Source organism: Balaenoptera borealis (assembly GCF_965194805.1).
Source record: "Balaenoptera borealis genome assembly, chromosome: 20".
Classification (NCBI taxonomy): Eukaryota; Metazoa; Chordata; class Mammalia; order Artiodactyla; family Balaenopteridae; genus Balaenoptera; species Balaenoptera borealis.
This window is the reverse complement of record NC_138879.1, coordinates 13,952,378-13,971,890: the sequence shown is the minus strand read 5'-3', so window position 1 is coordinate 13,971,890 and position 19,513 is coordinate 13,952,378. Positions and strand designations below refer to the sequence as shown.

At 37.6% G+C, this 19,513-nt stretch overlaps 1 protein-coding gene and 1 long non-coding RNA gene across 19 annotated transcripts in view; one reads left to right on the top strand and one right to left on the bottom strand.

Moving 5' to 3' along the window:
• The window catches only part of LOC309619052, a 373,591-nt gene that overhangs the window by 221,295 nt on the left and 132,783 nt on the right, over positions 1–19,513 (top strand). The window lies entirely within an intron of this gene.
• Positions 1–19,513, bottom strand: part of BPTF (bromodomain PHD finger transcription factor) — a 140,058-nt gene that overhangs the window by 44,634 nt on the left and 75,911 nt on the right. For all 18 annotated transcript variants that reach the window (XM_082373654.1, XM_082373660.1, XM_082373657.1 and 15 more), the window contains 4 exons: positions 9,508–9,637; positions 8,957–9,095; positions 6,662–6,841; positions 3,264–5,574 (listed from right to left, as the gene is read on the bottom strand). In XM_082373654.1, coding sequence (XP_082229780.1) covers positions 3,264–5,574; positions 6,662–6,841; positions 8,957–9,095; positions 9,508–9,637 — 2,760 coding nt within the window. The remainder of the gene's footprint in view (positions 1–3,263; positions 5,575–6,661; positions 6,842–8,956; positions 9,096–9,507; positions 9,638–19,513) is intronic.

Sequence of the window (19,513 nt, the reverse complement as noted above, 5' to 3'; positions counted from 1 at the left end):
GAAAGCCTATGAAACGAAATAATTTCCTCCTCTAATAGAGGTACAAGGTAAATCTTAGACAATTTATATTTGAAAAGCAATGCTTTCTATTCTTAACGTTAAGTTAGAAAAGCAAACAATGTGAGAAAGAGAAAGCTCTAGCCAAAAAGTTGCTGCAATTTCTTAACTTCCCCTCTCCACCTGTGACACCATTATTTTCTTTGTTGTGCTATCACCCTGTGAATCCTCTGACCTGAACAGACGGTTATTAAATGAGAGGGCAAATGTTAATCAGTGCAAGGATGTCCTGAGAGGGGGAAAGTGTCTGTCACTTTCAGACCACACACCCTAAAGAAATGCCTAGGGAACTTTGGACTCATGGGAGAAAACAAATGAATATTTATTTGGAAAGAGAGTTGTTTCTCATTCTCTCTCTTCTTCCTCCAATCACTCTCAACAAACAACACTTGAAAGCATCTCTATTTTACAATGGAAACAACACCACGTGGGGAACACATCTCATGCATTGGAGCATGTTCATTCATTTATTCATTCAAAAAATACTTGAGTGTCTTCTGTGTGTTAAACTAAGTGAAAGGAGCTGGGGACACAGAAATGAATTATAATGTCTTCCTGCATCCTCGGGAGCTGTAACAGAGGAAAGCACAAGGGAGTGGTACCTGATTGGGCCCAGGGATGGGGATGAGAGCTTTGCTGGAGTCTCAGAGGACAAGGGTGAGGGGGCAGCTGACCAAAGGGCAAGGGGGCACACATGTGCTGAGGAGGAAGGTGCACAAAAGCACACACTTCTTCCTGAAAACCACATCCGGTGTACTCTGGCTGGAGGGAAGGGGTGTGAAGGTGCAGCGAGAGATGAAGCTGGCACGAGGGAAGCAGGCAGAAGCCAAAATGTGCTGCACCAAATGGAAGGGTTAAAGAGCATGAGGGGCCATCTATAAGGAGATCTCTGAAAGGTACCCAGTTTTGCGTGGGTTATAAAGGGGAGCCCTTCTCGTAGCCGGGGTGGACAGGTGACAAATGCTTTCCCCTTCCCAGCCCCGTGGTGGTGAACACATCCTCTTTAAATGCCTGCTCAGCTCACTCAGAACATTCACAGGATAGATCTGCATTTTTAGGAGGATCCTTCTGACAGCACCGTGGAGAAAACTACTGGTTCAAAGTGATCATGAAACACAGAATCAGGGCCTGGGGAAAAGGGAGTAAGGGAATGGACAGTGTGGAGGGAAAAAGAGGCCCTAATGAGTCAAGGAGACAAGTTTCACTTTTTCAATACTGCTCAGCCTTAATGTTAAATTTAATAAAGACCAAACATGCGCCTTTGGCCTTCTTAGCTCCTACTCTAAGCATCAGACATATTTTATTCAAGTGTGAGTAGAAAAATGCATTTCACATGCATGGTTTTTATAGCGATACATTTTTAAAAAATGCATTCTAAAGTCAAGAATCATTTACATTTTTACCCATGCCTCCGTTAGATAGAAGGGATTATGTTTCTCTCAACCTCAGCAAATTAAGACGTTAGCATATATCTGAAGGCAGTATCTGTTTAAAACGTACTGGAAGGTACTTCCTTCCATTAAAAAATGAGAAATTAACTAAACAGATAAAAACTGTGCCCCCAGTGCATATTAAAACATAACAATACAAGGTTTCTGAAACCCAGCCGTGCAGAAAAGGGCCCTGGGCAACACGTGAACAGAACTGGTTCAGAGAAAAGTGCTTCGCAGTCAAGCCTACCTTCCATTTACAGAATAGAAAAGAGCAGAAAGGTCGGCCTCCACAACTGCCAGGTCACTTTAATTAAAGTATTTGTACATAGTAACTTTTCCAGTGGGAAAGAAGTTACCTGCAGGACAGTCAAGGATACATTTTGGGACCGCTCTCAATGAAGAAAGCAGAAAAGTGCAGAGTAATCCTACAAATCCATGAACTGTAATGAAGAGTTCCTTGATTCCCTGCAGGATTCTGCAAATCCTTCATTGCAGGCCCTGCAGAGAAATTGTACTTTTCAGCTGTCTCTATTGAATGTGTAATGGAGTGATGATATTTTAATTCAAATCAAAAGATGAGTTATTAAAAACTTGGTCAAACCAACTATGACTGGTCATATTAATTAATTCCTTTATAGAGAGTACTCATTTACAGTCTTTTTTTTTTTTTTAATACTAGCTAATTGTAATATAAAGAAAACAAGAAAAGTATGATTTCAACTTAAAGGAACCATACTAAAAACACACAGAAATGAAGCCTAAAGTGAAATGGAGTCTGCCCAGGAACTTGCTGACGTCATGAACTTCAGGATCCTAGCGAAATCTCACTGCAAACAAGACCGTGCCTAGTTTCTGAGCATGTCCCACAGAACTCTTATGTTTTCAATGTTCACGTCCCATCCTTTTCAATTTTAAGGGTGAAAAGATAAAAAGACAAGGACATGGAAAAGCACAAAGCAAGGACAAATACGTGAAATGTGATATAGAAGATAAAGTACTGGACTGGGGTTTAGGAAAACCAGGCACTATTCCTAACTCAGTCCCTCTGTGACCAGAGGCAAATTATTATGCATCTAAAAAAGATACGAATTTCTAAGATCCTTTCCCAACTTAAAACTACATGATCTTACAACTGCCAACTCTACGTACTTATAATTTATCCCCAAAGCTTAATGCCCAGAAAATTTTAAATTAAGACTAGTTCTGGGTTTAAAGAAACTCTCTAAGGAACCTCAGACTACCTTTTCTCACATAAATAACAGAGAACTCCAAAACAAATGTCTATCATGCAAACAAATTACATTAAGATTTCTACATTATGATGAACCTTGTGTGATTTACAGGCGTGTTTCCTGTCTTATGTTTTTATGAATTACCTAATAGAAATAAAATACAAACATTCCAGAAAGTTGGTGATTATCCAATTCTGTGATTATCTCACTCCCAAAGCAAACACATGGCAATAACTTGGAGGTTAGACCACGAAAATAACTATGTTTGACACATTTCTTTTGTCTTGTGAAAAGTGAAGCTGAATTTCATTTTAAAGGATTCCCTTACATTTTCAGTCTTTAAACATTTTTCCCTAAGTAAACTTTAGTACCTACCAGCTGGCCGAGTTAAAAACTCTCTGTATCTTATTTCCATTACTAACTTTGCCCATTAAATATATATTTCCCTGTCTTATTTCTGTTATCTCATAAATGAGATATTTTTATTAGTTAATTCTTTAAAAACTTTCTCCCTCCCCCAAATGCATTTTAAAGTACATACCTCCAGGTGATACCAAAGGTTGGTCTAGGAGAAGGATATGGCCATATATCCAAGGCAGGTTTTGCATTGTAATTAAAATAAGGGACTTCTCGGATTCCTCCTTTTCTGGCCAATTTTTTTAGGTCATCATTGGGCAAAACAAATATGCTCTTCTTGCTGCTCTTGGTGATAAACTTTCTGTACGATGGCAGAGCTGTACCTGAACGAGTCTTCTTGGGTCTTGAAAACTTCATGAGTTTCACTTTGTCTCTTGTGGAATATTCTTTGCTCACGGTCATAGATGTTACCAGAGTGCCTCCTGCGGTGGTCAGTGAGTCTGTCACTGTCGTGGTGACCACAGTTTTGCTCTGCTCCTTCACAGAGATTATGTCCACACTGCTGCCTGTGGAGGGCGTGGAAAGCTTTGTTACCGTTGTAGTGGTGGTTGTGACAGTGGACTTGGCACAATTTTCTGTGGAAGAGACCACAGTCTGCTTATCAACTTTTGCTACCTTAATTACGGTTTTTGATTCTGTGGCCACTGTGGACGTCATGGTGGTGACTTCTGTGATGACTGTTTTTCTTTTAGATTCTCCATTGACATTTTCATCTTTGTTGGTGGGCGGGCCATTTTCATCAATAAAATCATTACTGAAGTAAGACTCCTCTCCAGAAGTAACAGGAGACGAAGTAACTTTCTTAACTTCGCAGGTTTCAATTTCCATATCTTCTACCTGATTGGCTGAACTGCTTTCTGGACAAGATGGCAGAGGCATGGTAGCTTGGGTACCCTCAGATTCTTTGGTTGATGGCAGGGTCTCTAGGCGATCTTGGTAGTCGCCTTCAGTATCCGAAGACCTCAGTAAACATGATTTTGTTTCCAAGTTATTTTTTTCATTAAAATCTTCCATGATGACATCACCATTCATGAATGGCTTTACAGCAGATTCTTTAACAGTCAAAGACTTAATATCATTTTCAGGAATTATTTTATTTATATTATTAACCTTTGGTTCAACGTCACAACTTCCTACTTTACTCTCAGAAATGTCTTTCAAGCATTCACCTTTCAAATATACTTTAGGTTTATTATCTTTTCCATTTATTTGAAAGGTACTTGCTTTCTGTCCTTTCTTTTCAGACTCTCGGTTTTCATTATTCCTTTTGTCAGTGACACTTTTCAGATTGATTTGATCAATACATTTATTAAGTGGTCTCTCCTCTAATTTCTGATCTTGACTTGGTTTTTTACCATTTGCTTCGTTTACCTTAGCCTGCAGCCTGTCGTCACAGTTTCCAGGGGTCTTATCTGAAACAAACTCATGTTTCAATGGTTCTAAGCCTTCACTACCTTGTTCTTGAGTTATTAACTGTTCAGAAATACTTTCACTGCTATTCTGAACAATCATATCTTCTTCACTGCTGTCTTGAATAGACATAGTATCAGAACTATTTTCCAAAGTGCTATTATATTCAGAATCACATCCCAATTTTCCTTCAAAGTCTATTGCTTTTGACAGAGATGGGATATCTCTATCATCAGTACTTTTAGGTACTGATGGAAGTAAAGGGCTCTGGGAAGGAGACACAATGGTGTCATTATCTTCCTGTATGAGTGGTTTTTTGTTCTTATAGATCAAAGTACCAATTTCATCTGCACTGGCTAGTTTAGCGTCATCAATGAGAAAATCACTTCCTTTTGTTTTAATCTTACTGGGTTCCTGGCCTTTACTGGCAGGGTCAGAGAGACTCTCATCTACGTCATTTCGAACAGAATTTTGTTTCTGACAGTTTGTCTCTGCGCTCTGAATGGAGGCATCATCTAGCATTTGATCTTTTGAATAAAGTTTGTTTGTTGTATGATCAGAATCACTGATTCCAAGAATTGAGGAATCATTTTCTGAACATCCCCGAATCAAGTCTTCAGATTTATCGTTACTTGCATTAGAGCTCTGTTCTTGTGCAAGCAAGTCACTTTGACACCCTTCTTTTACTTTTGTTATTACTGGTGATTCAGACAGACTTTTCGAAGAACTTGTGAAGGTCTTTCCTATACCCTTAATTCCACCCTCCAACTTCATTTTCTCATGGCGTTGCTTTTCTTCCAGTGTAAACTGTTTAATTCTCCTTTCAAGGAGTCCATCTAGTTTGGATGATTTGATTTTCTTTTTATAACTAGTCCTTAGATGAAAACCCTCACTGACATTGACCACATCTACTTGAGAACTTTCCTGACAATTTATATGTGACTCTATTTTCACATCATCATCTATTTCCATCGGTTCTTCCTTAAAGGATTTATCATTGTCAGAGTCTAAAACTTCTTTTACATCTGTGAAACAAAGACATTTATATAAATGTAATTTTTAGTCTGAAATGTGGAATTCATGATAATATTTTCACTTTAAAAAATACCAGTTTTTCTGATTTTTACTCAAAACCTTAACTATAAATAGCTATATATTTAAAAGTTCCTGATATGATTAAAATAGGTCAATGGACAGGGCTAAACTTTATAAAAGGTTAAAAAACACATACATTCCAAATATTTAAATATTCTGATTCCTAGTATCTAAAAATGATGGAATGCCACAAGGAAAAATAACTTAGTATGTGACAGCTATTGCATATACCAGTACCTTCGCATAAGATTTTGTACAGAGTATTTTATGGTTATTTTATGGTTATAAAACATATTAAGGCTCATGCATTATCTAACTTATCTAGTTTTAAAAAAAACAACTTTTCACAAAAGTCAATGTCAGTTCCTCAAAAGGTTGAACATAGAGCTATCTCTTGATCCAGCAATTCCACCCCTACGTATTTACCCAAGAGAAATGAAAACATATGTCCACATAAGAACTTGTACATGAATGTTCATATTTCCATTATTCTTAATAGCCAAAAAGAAACAACTCAAATGTCCACCATGAATGGATAAACACAACATGACGTATCCATACAACAGAATATTATTTGTAAATAAAAAGGAATGAAGTATTGATACATGCTACAACATGGATGAACTTTGAAAACATGCTAAGTGAAAGAAGCCAGACACAAAGGACCACATACTACCTGATTCCATTTATATGGAATGTCCAAAACAGGCAAATCCATAGAGACAGAAAGTAGACTGGGATTTAGGGAGGGCTGACTGCTAGTGGGTATGAGGTTTCTTTTCGGGGTGATGAAAATGTTCTAAAATTGAGTATGGTGATAGATGAACAACTCTGCGAATATAGTAAAATCCACTGAATTGTACACTGTAAGTGGGTGAGTTATATGGCATAATATGAATCATGTTTCAATAATGCTATTATCAAAAAGAGACATTGCAGTACCTTTCCTGCTGTGTGAACTAGATCCAGTGCTTTCTTATCACCCCCAGGCTGCCCTCCACACTTTTCTCTCCTTACCTTGGTCCTTCTTCTCAGTAACCTTTGAAATGTCCATTTCACTTTGGTCTGCTCCTTTTGTAGCATCTGAATCTTTTACCTCGCCTTTCTCAGAATCAGACTCTGTTTTTATTTTTTTTGGACTTCGTGGACTTTTTCTTCTATCTGATTCATCCATATTTTCATCCATATTATTTTTAGCTAAAAAAACCCCCAAGTATATAGTAATTACAAGTATGTCAAATATTAGCAATTTACTTTAATACACCTAGTTTAGTGGAAATTATCAAGTATATTCCAGCAATTTATACTTTATTTTTTATTCAAAAAACCCAAAATACAAAAGTTGAAGCTGTTACATTCTTTCTTATATGCTCAGGTGACCTAAAGCATAGAAGTAATGACTACAGTTTAGATGTACTTCAGAAGCCTTCACACATGAGACTATTTCAACCTGTTCACTGACTCCAGAAAGTCTGCATCAGTGGTTTCTAACATACTTTGTATTACAGAACCATATTAGAATTGGATAAACGCTATGATCCCCTACCCAGAGAAAAAGTACATACACTAACTTTTGTAATAAATTTCAATGGATTCTTGAATACAGTTGAAGTTTATCTGTAGATTCCAAGTTAAGAATACTTAAGTCTGTATCACAGGAAAGAGAAATAACCAAATGCAATGTGTAGCCTTGTTTGGACCTGATTTACTACTGGTTTCTTCCCTGCTACCAGCTGGGAGGAAAAAACTCAAAAGATGCTCCAAGACCAACTTGGTACCTGCTAGATAAAGGCCCAGCATCTGGACAACAGAAAACCCCATGCTAAGGAAAGTGGATACAAAATAAATTCGCAAAAGCCTAAATATTTTGCATACTGATAATCTGGATTTTATTACATAGGTCAAACACAATTAAAGAAAAGCTCTCTATAATTCTTTCTAAGTGCTACACAGGTAACTGGAACAATGAAATAGTAATAAAAATTATAACAATCTTTTAGAATTTATTATAATGGACATTTAGCTTGAATATAATCAGATAATGTAAATGAATATTGAATATTTCTATTTAGCAAATAGAAACAGTTATTGAACATCTGCTATATGCAAGACACTCCTAGTCCCTAAAAAATAAATTCCAGTGAGCTCTATAAAATACGTTTTTTTCTGTTAAAAGGTAATTCAATGACAACTTTCCCACATTAACAGTTTCAAAAATCTACTGGTTCAGGTTTCATGAGAACCATTCATAAGGAAGCCAAATCAGTTAGCTAGGTGTGTACATAGTACTTATTTGGCACTACAGCATGGGCTTCACAGGAAAGACCGTATCACACCATAAATTAGCAAATATGCTGCAGAGTGAACAGAACTGCTTTTGAAAATTGCTTAGATAACAAAGGAGAGACAACATGGTAGAGTGCAAAAAGGGCAACAGAAGCACTAACTGTGTGACCTTCAGTATGGCACTTAACATCGTCATGAAATAATTTGTTCATGTAACATGAGTTTCAAAATATTTACCTCCTAAAAGGGCAGTTCACCTCTAGAGTTCTGTGATTCTAAACACTAAAGTGGGGACTTCTCAGGTGGCGCAGTGGTTAAGAATCTGCCTGCCAATGCAGGGGACACGGGTTTGAGCCCTGGTCCGGGAAGATCCCACATGCAGCGGAGCAACTAAGCCCGTGCGCCACAACTACTGAGCCTGCGTGCTGCAACTACTGAAGCCCGCGCGCCTAGAGCCCGTGCTCCGCAACAAGAGAAGCCACTAAAATGAGAAGACCACGCACTGCAACGAAGAGTAGCCCCCGCTCGCCGCAACTAGAGAAAGCTCACGCGCAGCAACGAAGACCAAACGCAGCCAAAAAATAAATAAATAAAGTCATTAGCCAGTAGCATAAACTGAGTTACTATCTCCTTTATGTGATAGTGTTATGGAAGCCTCTATCGCTTTCTTTCTGGTTTTGTTAAATGTTACAATGCTGAGGTCACCAGACTGTGTTTCCTCAAGAAGTCAGGTAGTACTGAATTTAAGATTTTAGAAAAACAATTAGGTAGCTGAGGCCTTCTTTCTTTTAACAAATTCTACTCTATCATCTTTTTAAGCTAAAATCCTAGATATCAAAATCCCATGAATAAAGGTAATTTAAAAAACTTTAGAGTTTACAATTATTAAACTACATTAGTAATTTTGCACATTCTAGTAAGAATTTCAGAAAAACACTTTTATCCAAAATATAGTCAATATACTACAAATTTATAAGAATACAAATCAGAAGCAATTATGCAGGAAAAACAGCTTAAATTACTTACTTTCTTCTAATGACTTTCTGTAATTCACATTAGTATTGCCTGGCAATTTAGGAACAAACCTATAAACATGAGTTTTACTAATCCAGCTCCAACCACCATATCCTGTTACTCTGTATTCCTCTCCTTTTTGTTTCCAAACCTGGTGTAAAGTGAAAACATGCTGATTAAACAAGAATGAGAATGTTTTATAAAGTACGTGTGGTTTTACACATTTTTACTAAATAAAATAAATGGTCAGGCAAATTAATTTACCACTCATTTTATTTTCACTGAGAATCAAAGATTTATGAAGAAACTTAATATTCCTTTCTAATATGAAAGATGTAAAACAATTTTACATTTATAACAATTTCTACAAATTGGTCTGATGACTCACCTATATTCTACTAACATAAACCTATGCTTATAAAATTGCCAGAAAGATTTACTTCATTCCAACTACGTTAATTAAAAGTGTGTCAAAAGTAAAAAAAAATTAATAAGTATTCAAAACTGCAGAATCAAAGTCTCAGAAATGGCTAACACAATTTAAAAGATCATACCAAAATTACCTGATGTTTAACTGGAAACGTATATTTTACCCATGTAGCTTGTTGCATTGTTTCTTCCTCTTCTTGTTTTTTCTCTTTTTTTTTGACTTTCTCCTTTTCTTCTCTTTCAATTGATGTCATTCTATGTAACCTAAGAATATATGGATAGAAAGACAGAATTACACTCAACTATGAAAAATAAACAAAAAAGATAAAAATATAGTACTGAAAATTAGGAAGACAAAAACAAAGAATGGTTAGCTATATAATCCCACAGCCCAGAAAACCCAGACTCATAAAAATAAGTAGATGTACAATTCTCTAATAGGAAAAAAATCAAATAGTACAAAAAGGAAAAAAACAGAACATGCTATCCTTCTCATATCCCTCTCCATAAGAAATATACTCACTTATGACTTATTTATGCATACACCAACATTGTAATATAATATCCTTTTTGTGTAATTATAAATACAATTACACAGTCTTTAATCAATGAAAAACTGCACTAGATCTTTCCATACCAGAAGATACATATCTTCTTTCCTTCCCCGCAAAAAGACCAACAAATCCCAAAACTCTTATTTTATCAACCAATATTCTTATTTCTACTAGTACTTGGGATTTTAAAGTCTTCAGAGGGTCCACTAACATAGGACTCAGGTTTCCTACAACCACAGAGAAAGGGGCCCACAGGGCTCCTGCTTTTGGATGACGGGAAGGGTTGGGCAGGAAGGACCACATTGACTGGGCATTAATCATTAGGCATAGGGCACAGACCACACTCTTTTTTCAGGTAAGAAAATAGATATCACTGCACCTACCAGTAAGGAGATGGGCAGGTCTGTGGTGAGGTTCTACTTTAAGGTGATTAGATTAGATTATCATGAATGGGAATATTTCCCATAAAGAAGAACATTGACCAAAATCTACGAAGAAAGGAGCTCCGGTCTCTAAGAGCCCTAGTGCTAGAAGAATTGCTTTTATCATACCCTACCCAGATGTAGCCAATCTCAAATGCACAGCTATGTGAAAAGAATAAAGAGATCTTTTGTTAACTTGGGGGAGCGGAAGAAAGATGTGAGAGGGGATTTAATCCTTTTCCCCTCCGTCCCTCCACCAAAAACTTCCTATTTATCTATCTCCACTTTGAATAAAGTTTTGTGTCCTTGTGATTACAGCGCCCTAGAATCTAGCGTCCCCCAGGCCAAGAGCTCATGCCTGTTAACTGCACACAACCAGTATAGCAAAGATTCTTCATCTCTCACTACTGACGGGAGAGGAAAGGGAGTGGATTCTCACTGGGGACTCATTTAGTCTCAGATACCATAATTTGCAACCAGGGAGTGGGGAAAGCTCTGTAGGCACAACACAGTGGATAACCTGCCAGCCTCAGCTCTCCAGAGTAAAGAAGGAGTGACTGAGCTACGACCAAGTAGTATTTCTCAACAGGGTTTTTGTGGGCTCAGCTTTAAACACCTGTAAAAGGCCAGGTCTGGCACAGCAACTGAGCCATCTTCGCAGATTGTGGCCAGGAATGGAGCACTGTCTGGGGAGAACACCAGTACGGTGACACTCTGGGAACGCGCAGTTAAGCTGGGCACTCAGCTTGTGCTCTTGGGGTTCACATGGGGAACAGGTCCATCTTCATCCTCAAAGACAAAGACTTCACTTTGCTGACGCCAGGCCAGTGAGGTAGTATTGTAGCTAAACTGTGATGTCCACTCTCCCAGAATAGATTCTACTGTTCTCACCACCTCCAACACAATCCTTATGGGAAAAGGCAGCAGGAAAGGTGAGCTCTGCAGGGGTTCAGTTCCATTTAGTTGGGCAGAAATCTTGGCTACTGCTGGCAGCCTGACGGCCCCAGGAAAGAAGCCCCATGACGCTGGTACTACGAGCCTCCAGGCACCACTCCGTACTGGCGGGTGCACTGGGGGCAGGGGCTCCCTCCACACGTCCTCGGTTCAGAGAGCCGGGCCAGGAGTGTGGACTGAGCCTCAACTCCGTTCCCCATCTCCACAGGGTTTTGTTGTGTTTCTCTTCCTATTACAAATAAAGCTACAGGGAACCATGTTTTACGTGTTTCTTAGCAAACTTGAGGAATATCCCTTTGTGTTTCCCACTGGTAGAACAGCTGAGTCCAAAGGGTATTATATTTAAAGTGCTGACAGATGGTGCCCAATTGCTCTTCGGATGGGTATGCTTCACACTGCCATCAATTATAAAGCAACCCTGCTTTCCCGCACCTTCACTCAAGTTAGTACCAAACTTCTAAATTACTAGCCCAATTGAGAGAGAAGAAATACTATCCCGTTGTTTTTATTTACATTTCTTTAATTATGAGAGAAGTAACCACTTTTTTATGTCTACTGGCCTTTTATATTTATTTTTCTGCCAAATGCCTGTTCAAATCCTGTGTCTTATCTGTAATGGGCTTTTCATTTATAAAAGGTCTTTTTCATTTATAAAAGGAAAGTTTCCATTTGTGGTGTACATATTTTTCCTCAGTGTGTCATCTTTCTTTTGGATTTGATTATAATATTATTTTTCCACTCAGAATTTTAAATACATATATCCACTTTTTTCATCTATGGCATCTGGGTTTTGTATCTGTTTGAAAAGAAAGTATCACAACAGAAACATAAATTAATCCATGCGCTCTTAAGTTTTTTGTTATAGTTTTTAACAATATGTTGGGTATTTTTCAATCCTCATTTGTCTGAATGTTTTTGCTGAGGCAGGAATCTGGGTGATATTTTCCCCAAGCACGCCCTCTTTTCCTTCTCTGACAGGCAAAGCTATCACAGTGGATTCCCACATGTGTTTAGGTCTATTTCTGGATTCTCTGTTTGATTCCCACTCCTCTACTTCTTCTATAGTACAAATTATTTTGATTATCGTAGCTTCAAGATATATTCTAAATATCTATTCCCTTTTTTTGTAATACCTACTTCCCTTTTCTTACACATTTTCTAGAGGAAATATTAGTATCATTTTGGTCAAGCCTCCCTCTCCCTCCAGGAAGAAAACTCCTATTCATAATGTAAATGAATATTAAATTTGATAGATTAAGTTAATATAATTAATATACTGCATGGCATCTTTAGAAAAATGCAACATACATATGTAAGCATATGATGTATCTTTTCATTTACTCAAAGTATCCTTTATATCTTTTTTTTTTTTTTGGCCACTGCACGGCAAGTGGATCCTAGTTCTTCAACCAGGGATTGAACCCGCAGTGGAAGTGCAAAGTCCTAACTACCGGACTGCCAAGGAAGTCCCAAAGTAACCTTTATATCCTTAGTAAAGTTTTAACGATTTCTTTACATGCTCCTAAATATTTATTAAATATATTCCTGGCTTGAGGTGTTTTGTCGTTGCTGGACGTTTTCTTCATTGTAATTTTTAAAAATATGTAAACTGTAACCAAGTTAAGAAACAGAACCTTATCAATAACCACTACATCCAAAACTAGTGTGTCCCACCCCCAGGCAGCCATTATCCTGACTTCTGTGTTATCATTCCCTTGCTTTTCTTTATAGTTTTACCACCACCTATGTGTGTATCCCAAACAATATAAAGTTTGGCTTTTGAAAACTCAGCAAGAAGAAAACTAGCTGCATGAGCAAGAGCAATATTGTCACTATTAAAAGAAGGTTCCCAGGAAAAAATAAATGTGTCTCCAGGTCACCTTTCACAAGTCAAGAGCCTCCTGTGGTGCAATCAGAGGGCGCAGTCATAAGCAACGCCTAGAAGACAGTGCGCCCACCACACTCAGGGTACCTGGCAGGACCAGGTGTAAACAGGTGCACTGCAGAGACAGACTCATGCATTGCTCTGCTCTTCCTGCTTTTGTGCCTTTTGAGGATTCTATGGCGTGACTGGTGAAATTCTCAGTTCTCCCCCACTGACTTGGGATTTGGCTTTCTTGGGTAGGGTACCACTCGTCCTCCTGCAATACTGCTTGCAGTTTTACTGGTGCTCTCTTCTCTGTTGTTCCCCTTGTCCCTGTGGGTTTATGCTTTGAAAAAAAATCCCTTTGCCATAGCTTTGGTGGAGTTCAGTGGGGAGCAAAATTAGATGTGCTCATTCAATTTGTTATTTTAACTCAGAACTCCCGCTGTATTTTCTTCATGGTTACTATCTGCATATATAAAAGCGACTGTTCAGTATGGGGGTCACCTTGATTAATTTTCATATTGTTTTATAGTTTTTCAGTCAATTAAGTATACAATTAGATCAACTACATATAATTGTCCCTACATTTACCTATTTATGTTTTATTTCTCTTGGCAAATTGCATTAATACTTTAAAGAAAAGTTAAAAGATAACAGCAACAGTGGGGATCTCTGTTTTGTTCCACCTAAATGTTAATGGGAATACTTCAAGGGTTTCATCAAAAAACATGACGGTTTGGTTTGAAATACATCTTTACAAAAAAGGGGAGGGGGCATTCATCTATTTCTACTTACCCAAGTTTTTTTTAAAACCAAGAATTAATAATGAACTTATATCTTCTTAATAAACAAATACCTTCTTGACATCTAATGAGAAAATCAAAGTTTTCTTTCTTTGACTTCTTAAAATAGCAAGGTATTAATAATCTCCTAAGAACAGACAAATCTTCCATACCTAGAGGAAGTCAAATTAGTCATGATTTATTATTCTTTTAATTTACTCTTGACTATATTCGCTAATGCTCTGTTTAAGATTTCTTGCATACACTTCTATTTGCTATTACTTTTTTTTTTTTTAAAGATTTTTTTTTTTAAACTTTGGGTTTGTTTGTTTATTTATTTATTTATTTATTTATGGCTGTGTTGGGTCTTCGTTTCTGTGCGAGGGCTTCCTCTAGTTGCGGCAAGTGGGGGCCACTCTTCATCGCGGTGCGCGGGTCTCTCACTATCGCGGCCTCTCTTGTTGCGGAGCACAGGCTCCAGACGCGCAGGCTCAGTAGTTGTGGCTCACGGGCCCAGTTGCTCTGCGGCATCTTCCCAGACCAGGGCTCGAACCCGTGTCCCCTGCGTTGGCAGGCAGATTCTCAACCACTGCGCCACCAGGGAAGCCCTGCTATTACTTATTAATCAATGGTAAATATTAATAAATGAGACAGGGCCATGATTTTCTATTTATCTATTTAACAAGTTTTAGAACACTTTTGTACTAACAGAAATAATAATGAACCGGATTTCCTTCTTTTTCTATTTTATGGAACAGTTTACATAGAATTATCTGTTTCCTAAAATTTGAAGAACTTCCTCATGAAATCATCTGGTCCTGCCCATCTCCTTACTGATAGGTGCAGTGATATCCTTCAAACTGAACCAGAAATCCTTTTCTTGCCTAAGAGTGTGGCCTCTGCCCTACTGTCCAATGATTCAGATCAGTGGGACTCCTCCTCCCCAACCCTTCCCCCACCCAAAAAGAGGAGTCCAGTGGGGCACTTTCTCTATGAATGTAGGAAGCCTGAATGCTATGTTACTGGACTCTGTGAAGGTTTGAAATCCAAAGTATCAGTGACAGAGATTCAGAAATATTGTTTGTTACGTCCCCTTTTTCATTCTTGATATTGGTTATTTGTTCTTTATCCTTCCTTCCCCCCCAGCCCCGCCCCCGTTCCTGATAATCTCATCAGAGGTTTGTAAATATAATAGTATCTAAGGTACACATCTGTTTTCTATTTCATCAAATATTGACATATTTCCCATCTTTGGTTTGACTCATTGAGGTGCATGCCTAGCTAATTAATTTGCAGTTTTTCTTGTTTAGTGTAAGCACTGAAGGCTACCCATTTCCCCTAGGTACTCTTTAGTTGTTTCCCACAAATTTCAATTTATGTCGTATTCTCATGAACATTCAATTCATAATGTTTTCTAGTTTCCATTACAATTTTTTGACCATTTGTTATTTATTTAGAAGCATATTTCTTAAGTGTCAAGCATATAGGCCTTACACTTCTTTAAACTTTTACCACAAATGTCTACATCCCTAAACAATACAGCATTATATTAGCATACATTCTTTTAACCTTTACATAAATAGAATCACACTACATATATTTTCAGGCAAAGAACTGTTTCACTCTGTTGAACATTTCTGAGAGTCAATCTCATTGACTCATGTTGCTCTGGTTTGCTTTTTTACTGCTGTACAGTATGCTATTAGAGAACCACACCATAATTTAAACATGCCTGATTATGGGCATTTAGGGATTGTTACCAATTTTCACCATTACAAAATATTATAAGGAACACCTTTCTACATGTCTCTTCATGTACAGATACAAGGTTTCGCTAAGGTTTTTAGATAGGAACAGGATTGTATTCTCAATATTACTTTTACCAAATTGTTCTCTAAGATGGTTGTAGTATTTAGCTCTTTTATCGACAACGTATCAGAATTCTCTTCCTATTATATCACACATTTGCCAATACTTTTTAAATTTATGACAATCCAATGGATGTGAAATAATAGCCCCTAGTTTTTGGGGTTTTGGGTTTTTAAAAAATATTTTGATTGTATTTAGGATCTGTTACTCCAAAGACACCATGAGTCTTTACACAGTAAGATCTAAGTCTGGCAAAGATGCCTGCATTGTGAGTGGTACTTAGGGACTGAAACTGTTTTCAAACCAGCAGAATCACCTCTACAAGTCCACATTCATCCTGGAATATATTCTCAGACCTTTTTTTTTTTTTTTGGCCATGCCCCGCAGCATGTGGGATCTTCCCTGACCAGGGATCGAATCCATGCCCCCTGCAGTGGAAGCACAGAGTCTTAACCACTGGACTACCATGGAAGGCCCCAGCCCCTAGTTTTGTGGGGGGTTTTTTTGACATCTTTATTGGAGTAAAACTGCTTCACAATGGTGTGTTAGCCTCTGCTGTATAACAAAGTAAATCAGCTATACATATACATATATCCCCATATCTCCTCCCTCTTGCTTCTCCCTCCCCCCTCCCTATCCCACCCCTCCAGGTGGACACAAAGCACCGAGCTGATCTCCCTGCACCATGCGGCTGCTTCCCACTAGCTAGCTATTTTACATTTGGTAGTGTATATATGTCCATGCCACCCTCTCACTTTGCCCCAGCTTACCCTTCCCCCTCCCCGTGTCCTCAAGTCCATTCTCTACATCTGCATCTTTATTCCTGTCCTGCCCCTAGGTTCTTCAGAACCTTTTTTTTTTTTAAGATTCCATATATATGTGTTAGCATATGGTATTTGTTTTTCTCTTTCTGACTTATTTCACGCTGTATGACAGTCTCTAGGTTCATCCACCTCACTACAAATAACTCAATTTCGTTTCTTTTTATGGCTGAGTAATATTCCATTGTATATATGTGCCACATCTTTATCCATTCATCTGTCAATGGACGCTTAGGTTGCTTCCATGTTCTGGCTATTGTAAATAGAGCTGTAATGAACACTGTGGTACATGACTCTTTTTGAATTATGGTTTTCTCAGGGTATATGCCCAGTAGTGGGATTGCTGCGTCGTATGGTAGTTCTATTTTTAGTTTTTTAAGGAACCTCCATACTGTTCTCCATAGTGGCTGTGTCAACTTACATTCCCACCAACAGTGCAAAAGGGTTCCCTTTTCTCCACACCCTCTCCAGCATTTATTGTTTGTAGATTTTTTGATGATGGCCATTCTGACCGGTGTGAGGTGATACCTCATTGTAGTTTTGATCTGCATTTCTCTAATGATTAGTGATGTTGAGCATTCTTTCATGTGTTTGTTGGCCATCTGTATATCTTCTTTGGAGAAATGTCTATTTAGGTCTTCTGCCCATTTCTGGATTGGGTTGTTTGTTTTTTTGATATTGAGCTGCATGAGCTGCTTGTATATTTTGGAGATTAATCCTTTGTCACTTGCTTCGTTTGCAACTATTTTCTCCCATTCTGAGGGTTGTCTTTTCATCTTGTTTATGGTTTCCTTTGCTGTGTAAAAGCTTTTAAGTTTCATTAGGTCCCATTTGCTTACTTTTGTTTTTATTTCCTTTTCTCTAGGAGGTGGGTCAAAAAGGATCTTGCTGTGATTTATGTCATAGAGTGTTCTGCCTATGTTTTCCTTTAAGAGTTTTATAGTGTTCAGTCTTACATTTAGGTCTCTAATCCATTTTGAGTTTATTTTTGTGTATGGTGTTAGGGAGTGTTCTAATTTCATTCTTTTACATGTAGCTGTCCAGCTTTCCCAGCACCACTTATTGAAGAGGCTGCCTTTTCTCCATTGTATATTCTTGCCTCCTTTATCAAAGATAAGGTGACCATATGCACATGGGTTTATCTCTGGGCTTTCTATCCTGTTCCATTGATCTATATTTCTGTTTTTGTGCAAGTACCATATTGTCTTGATTACTGTAGCTTTGTAGTATAGTCTGAAGTCAGGGAGCCTGACTCCTCCAGTTCCGTTTTTCTTTCTCAAGATTGCTTTGGCTATTCGGGGTCTTTTGTTTCCATACAAATTGTGAAATTTTTTCTTCTAGTTCTGTGAAAAATGCCACTGGTAGTTTGATAGGGATTGCACTGAATCTGTAGATCGCTTTGGGTAGTATAGTCATTTTCACACTGTTGATTCTTCCAATCCAAGAACATGGTATATCTCTCCCTCTGTATCATCTTTAATTTCTTTCATCAGTGTCTTATAGTTTTCTGCATACAGGTCTTTTATCTCCTTAGGTAGGTTTATTCCTAGGTGTTTTATTCTTCTTGTTGCAATGGTAAATGGGAGTGTTTCCTTAATTTCTCTTTCAGATTTTTCATCATTAGTGTATAGAAATGCAACAGATTTCTGTGCATTAATTTTGTATCCTGCTACTTTACCCAATTCATTGATTAGCTCTAGTAGTTTTCTGGTAGTATCTTCAGGATTCTCTATGTATAGTATCATGTCATCTGCAAACAGTGACAGTTTTACTTCTTCTTTTCCGATTTGGATTACTTTTAATTCTTTTTCTTCTCTGACTGCTGTGGCTAAAACTTCCAAAACTATGTTGAATAACAGTGGTGAGAGTGGGCAACCTTATCTTGTTCCTGATCTTAGCAGAAATGGTTTCAGTTTTTCACCATTGAGAACGATGCTGGCCCAACCCCTAGTTTTAATGTGCTTTTCCCCCAACTTACTAGGGAGGTTAAGCATCTTTTCACATTTCTTGGCTATTTGTGTCTCCTTTTCTCTAAATTATGTTTGTACCTCTGGCCTTTTTTTCTACTAAATAGTTTGATTTTTTTTCTTACTGAACTGTAGAAGTTCTTGAATATACTGTGTATATTAACACTTTTTTTTTTTTTGCTTTTTTGATTATAGTATAATAAAACAATAAAAACACCTTCAACCAGTTTAGGATTCAGTGTTTTAGGATGACACATTATTATAAAACTCAAACAACAGAAAATCATTGTTTACTGCTATATACATATGTGATAAAACTACACAGTAGAAGGAAGGGTGTCACAAAACACAAATGTAAAAATGATGGTTATCTCTCAGGACAGGCAAGGTAATATGAATGCAAAGTAAATGCAATAATAATAATGTTCTTATTTTAAAATTGGGTGGTGAATTCACAGGTGTTCATTTTATTATTACCCATTATAGCTTATATATTTCACACAATCTTATGTACATATCACATATTACAGGTGAAGAAGGAAAGTCACTTTTAGTACTTGCACACACACAGGCATACACATGCACACTCATTCAAATCTGACAGACAGCACTCTTACAAATGAAATAAATAAAGCCTGCCTTAGCTATGTTAGGGGAGATACTGAATGAATCAAGAAGGAAATAAAACAATCAGAAGAGAAAAGGAAGGAAGTATGGCAGGAAGAAAAGCAGGAAGAAGGAACGAGTGAAAGGAAAGAGAGGCACAGAAGGGAGGAAAAAGGGAAGGAAATGGAGAAGGAGAGAGGGAGGGAGGAAGAAGAGAAATTTTTTTACTTCAGAGTCACAAAGATAATCTCTTATATTCTCTTCTTAGAGTTTTAAAGTTTGCTTTTCACATTTAGAA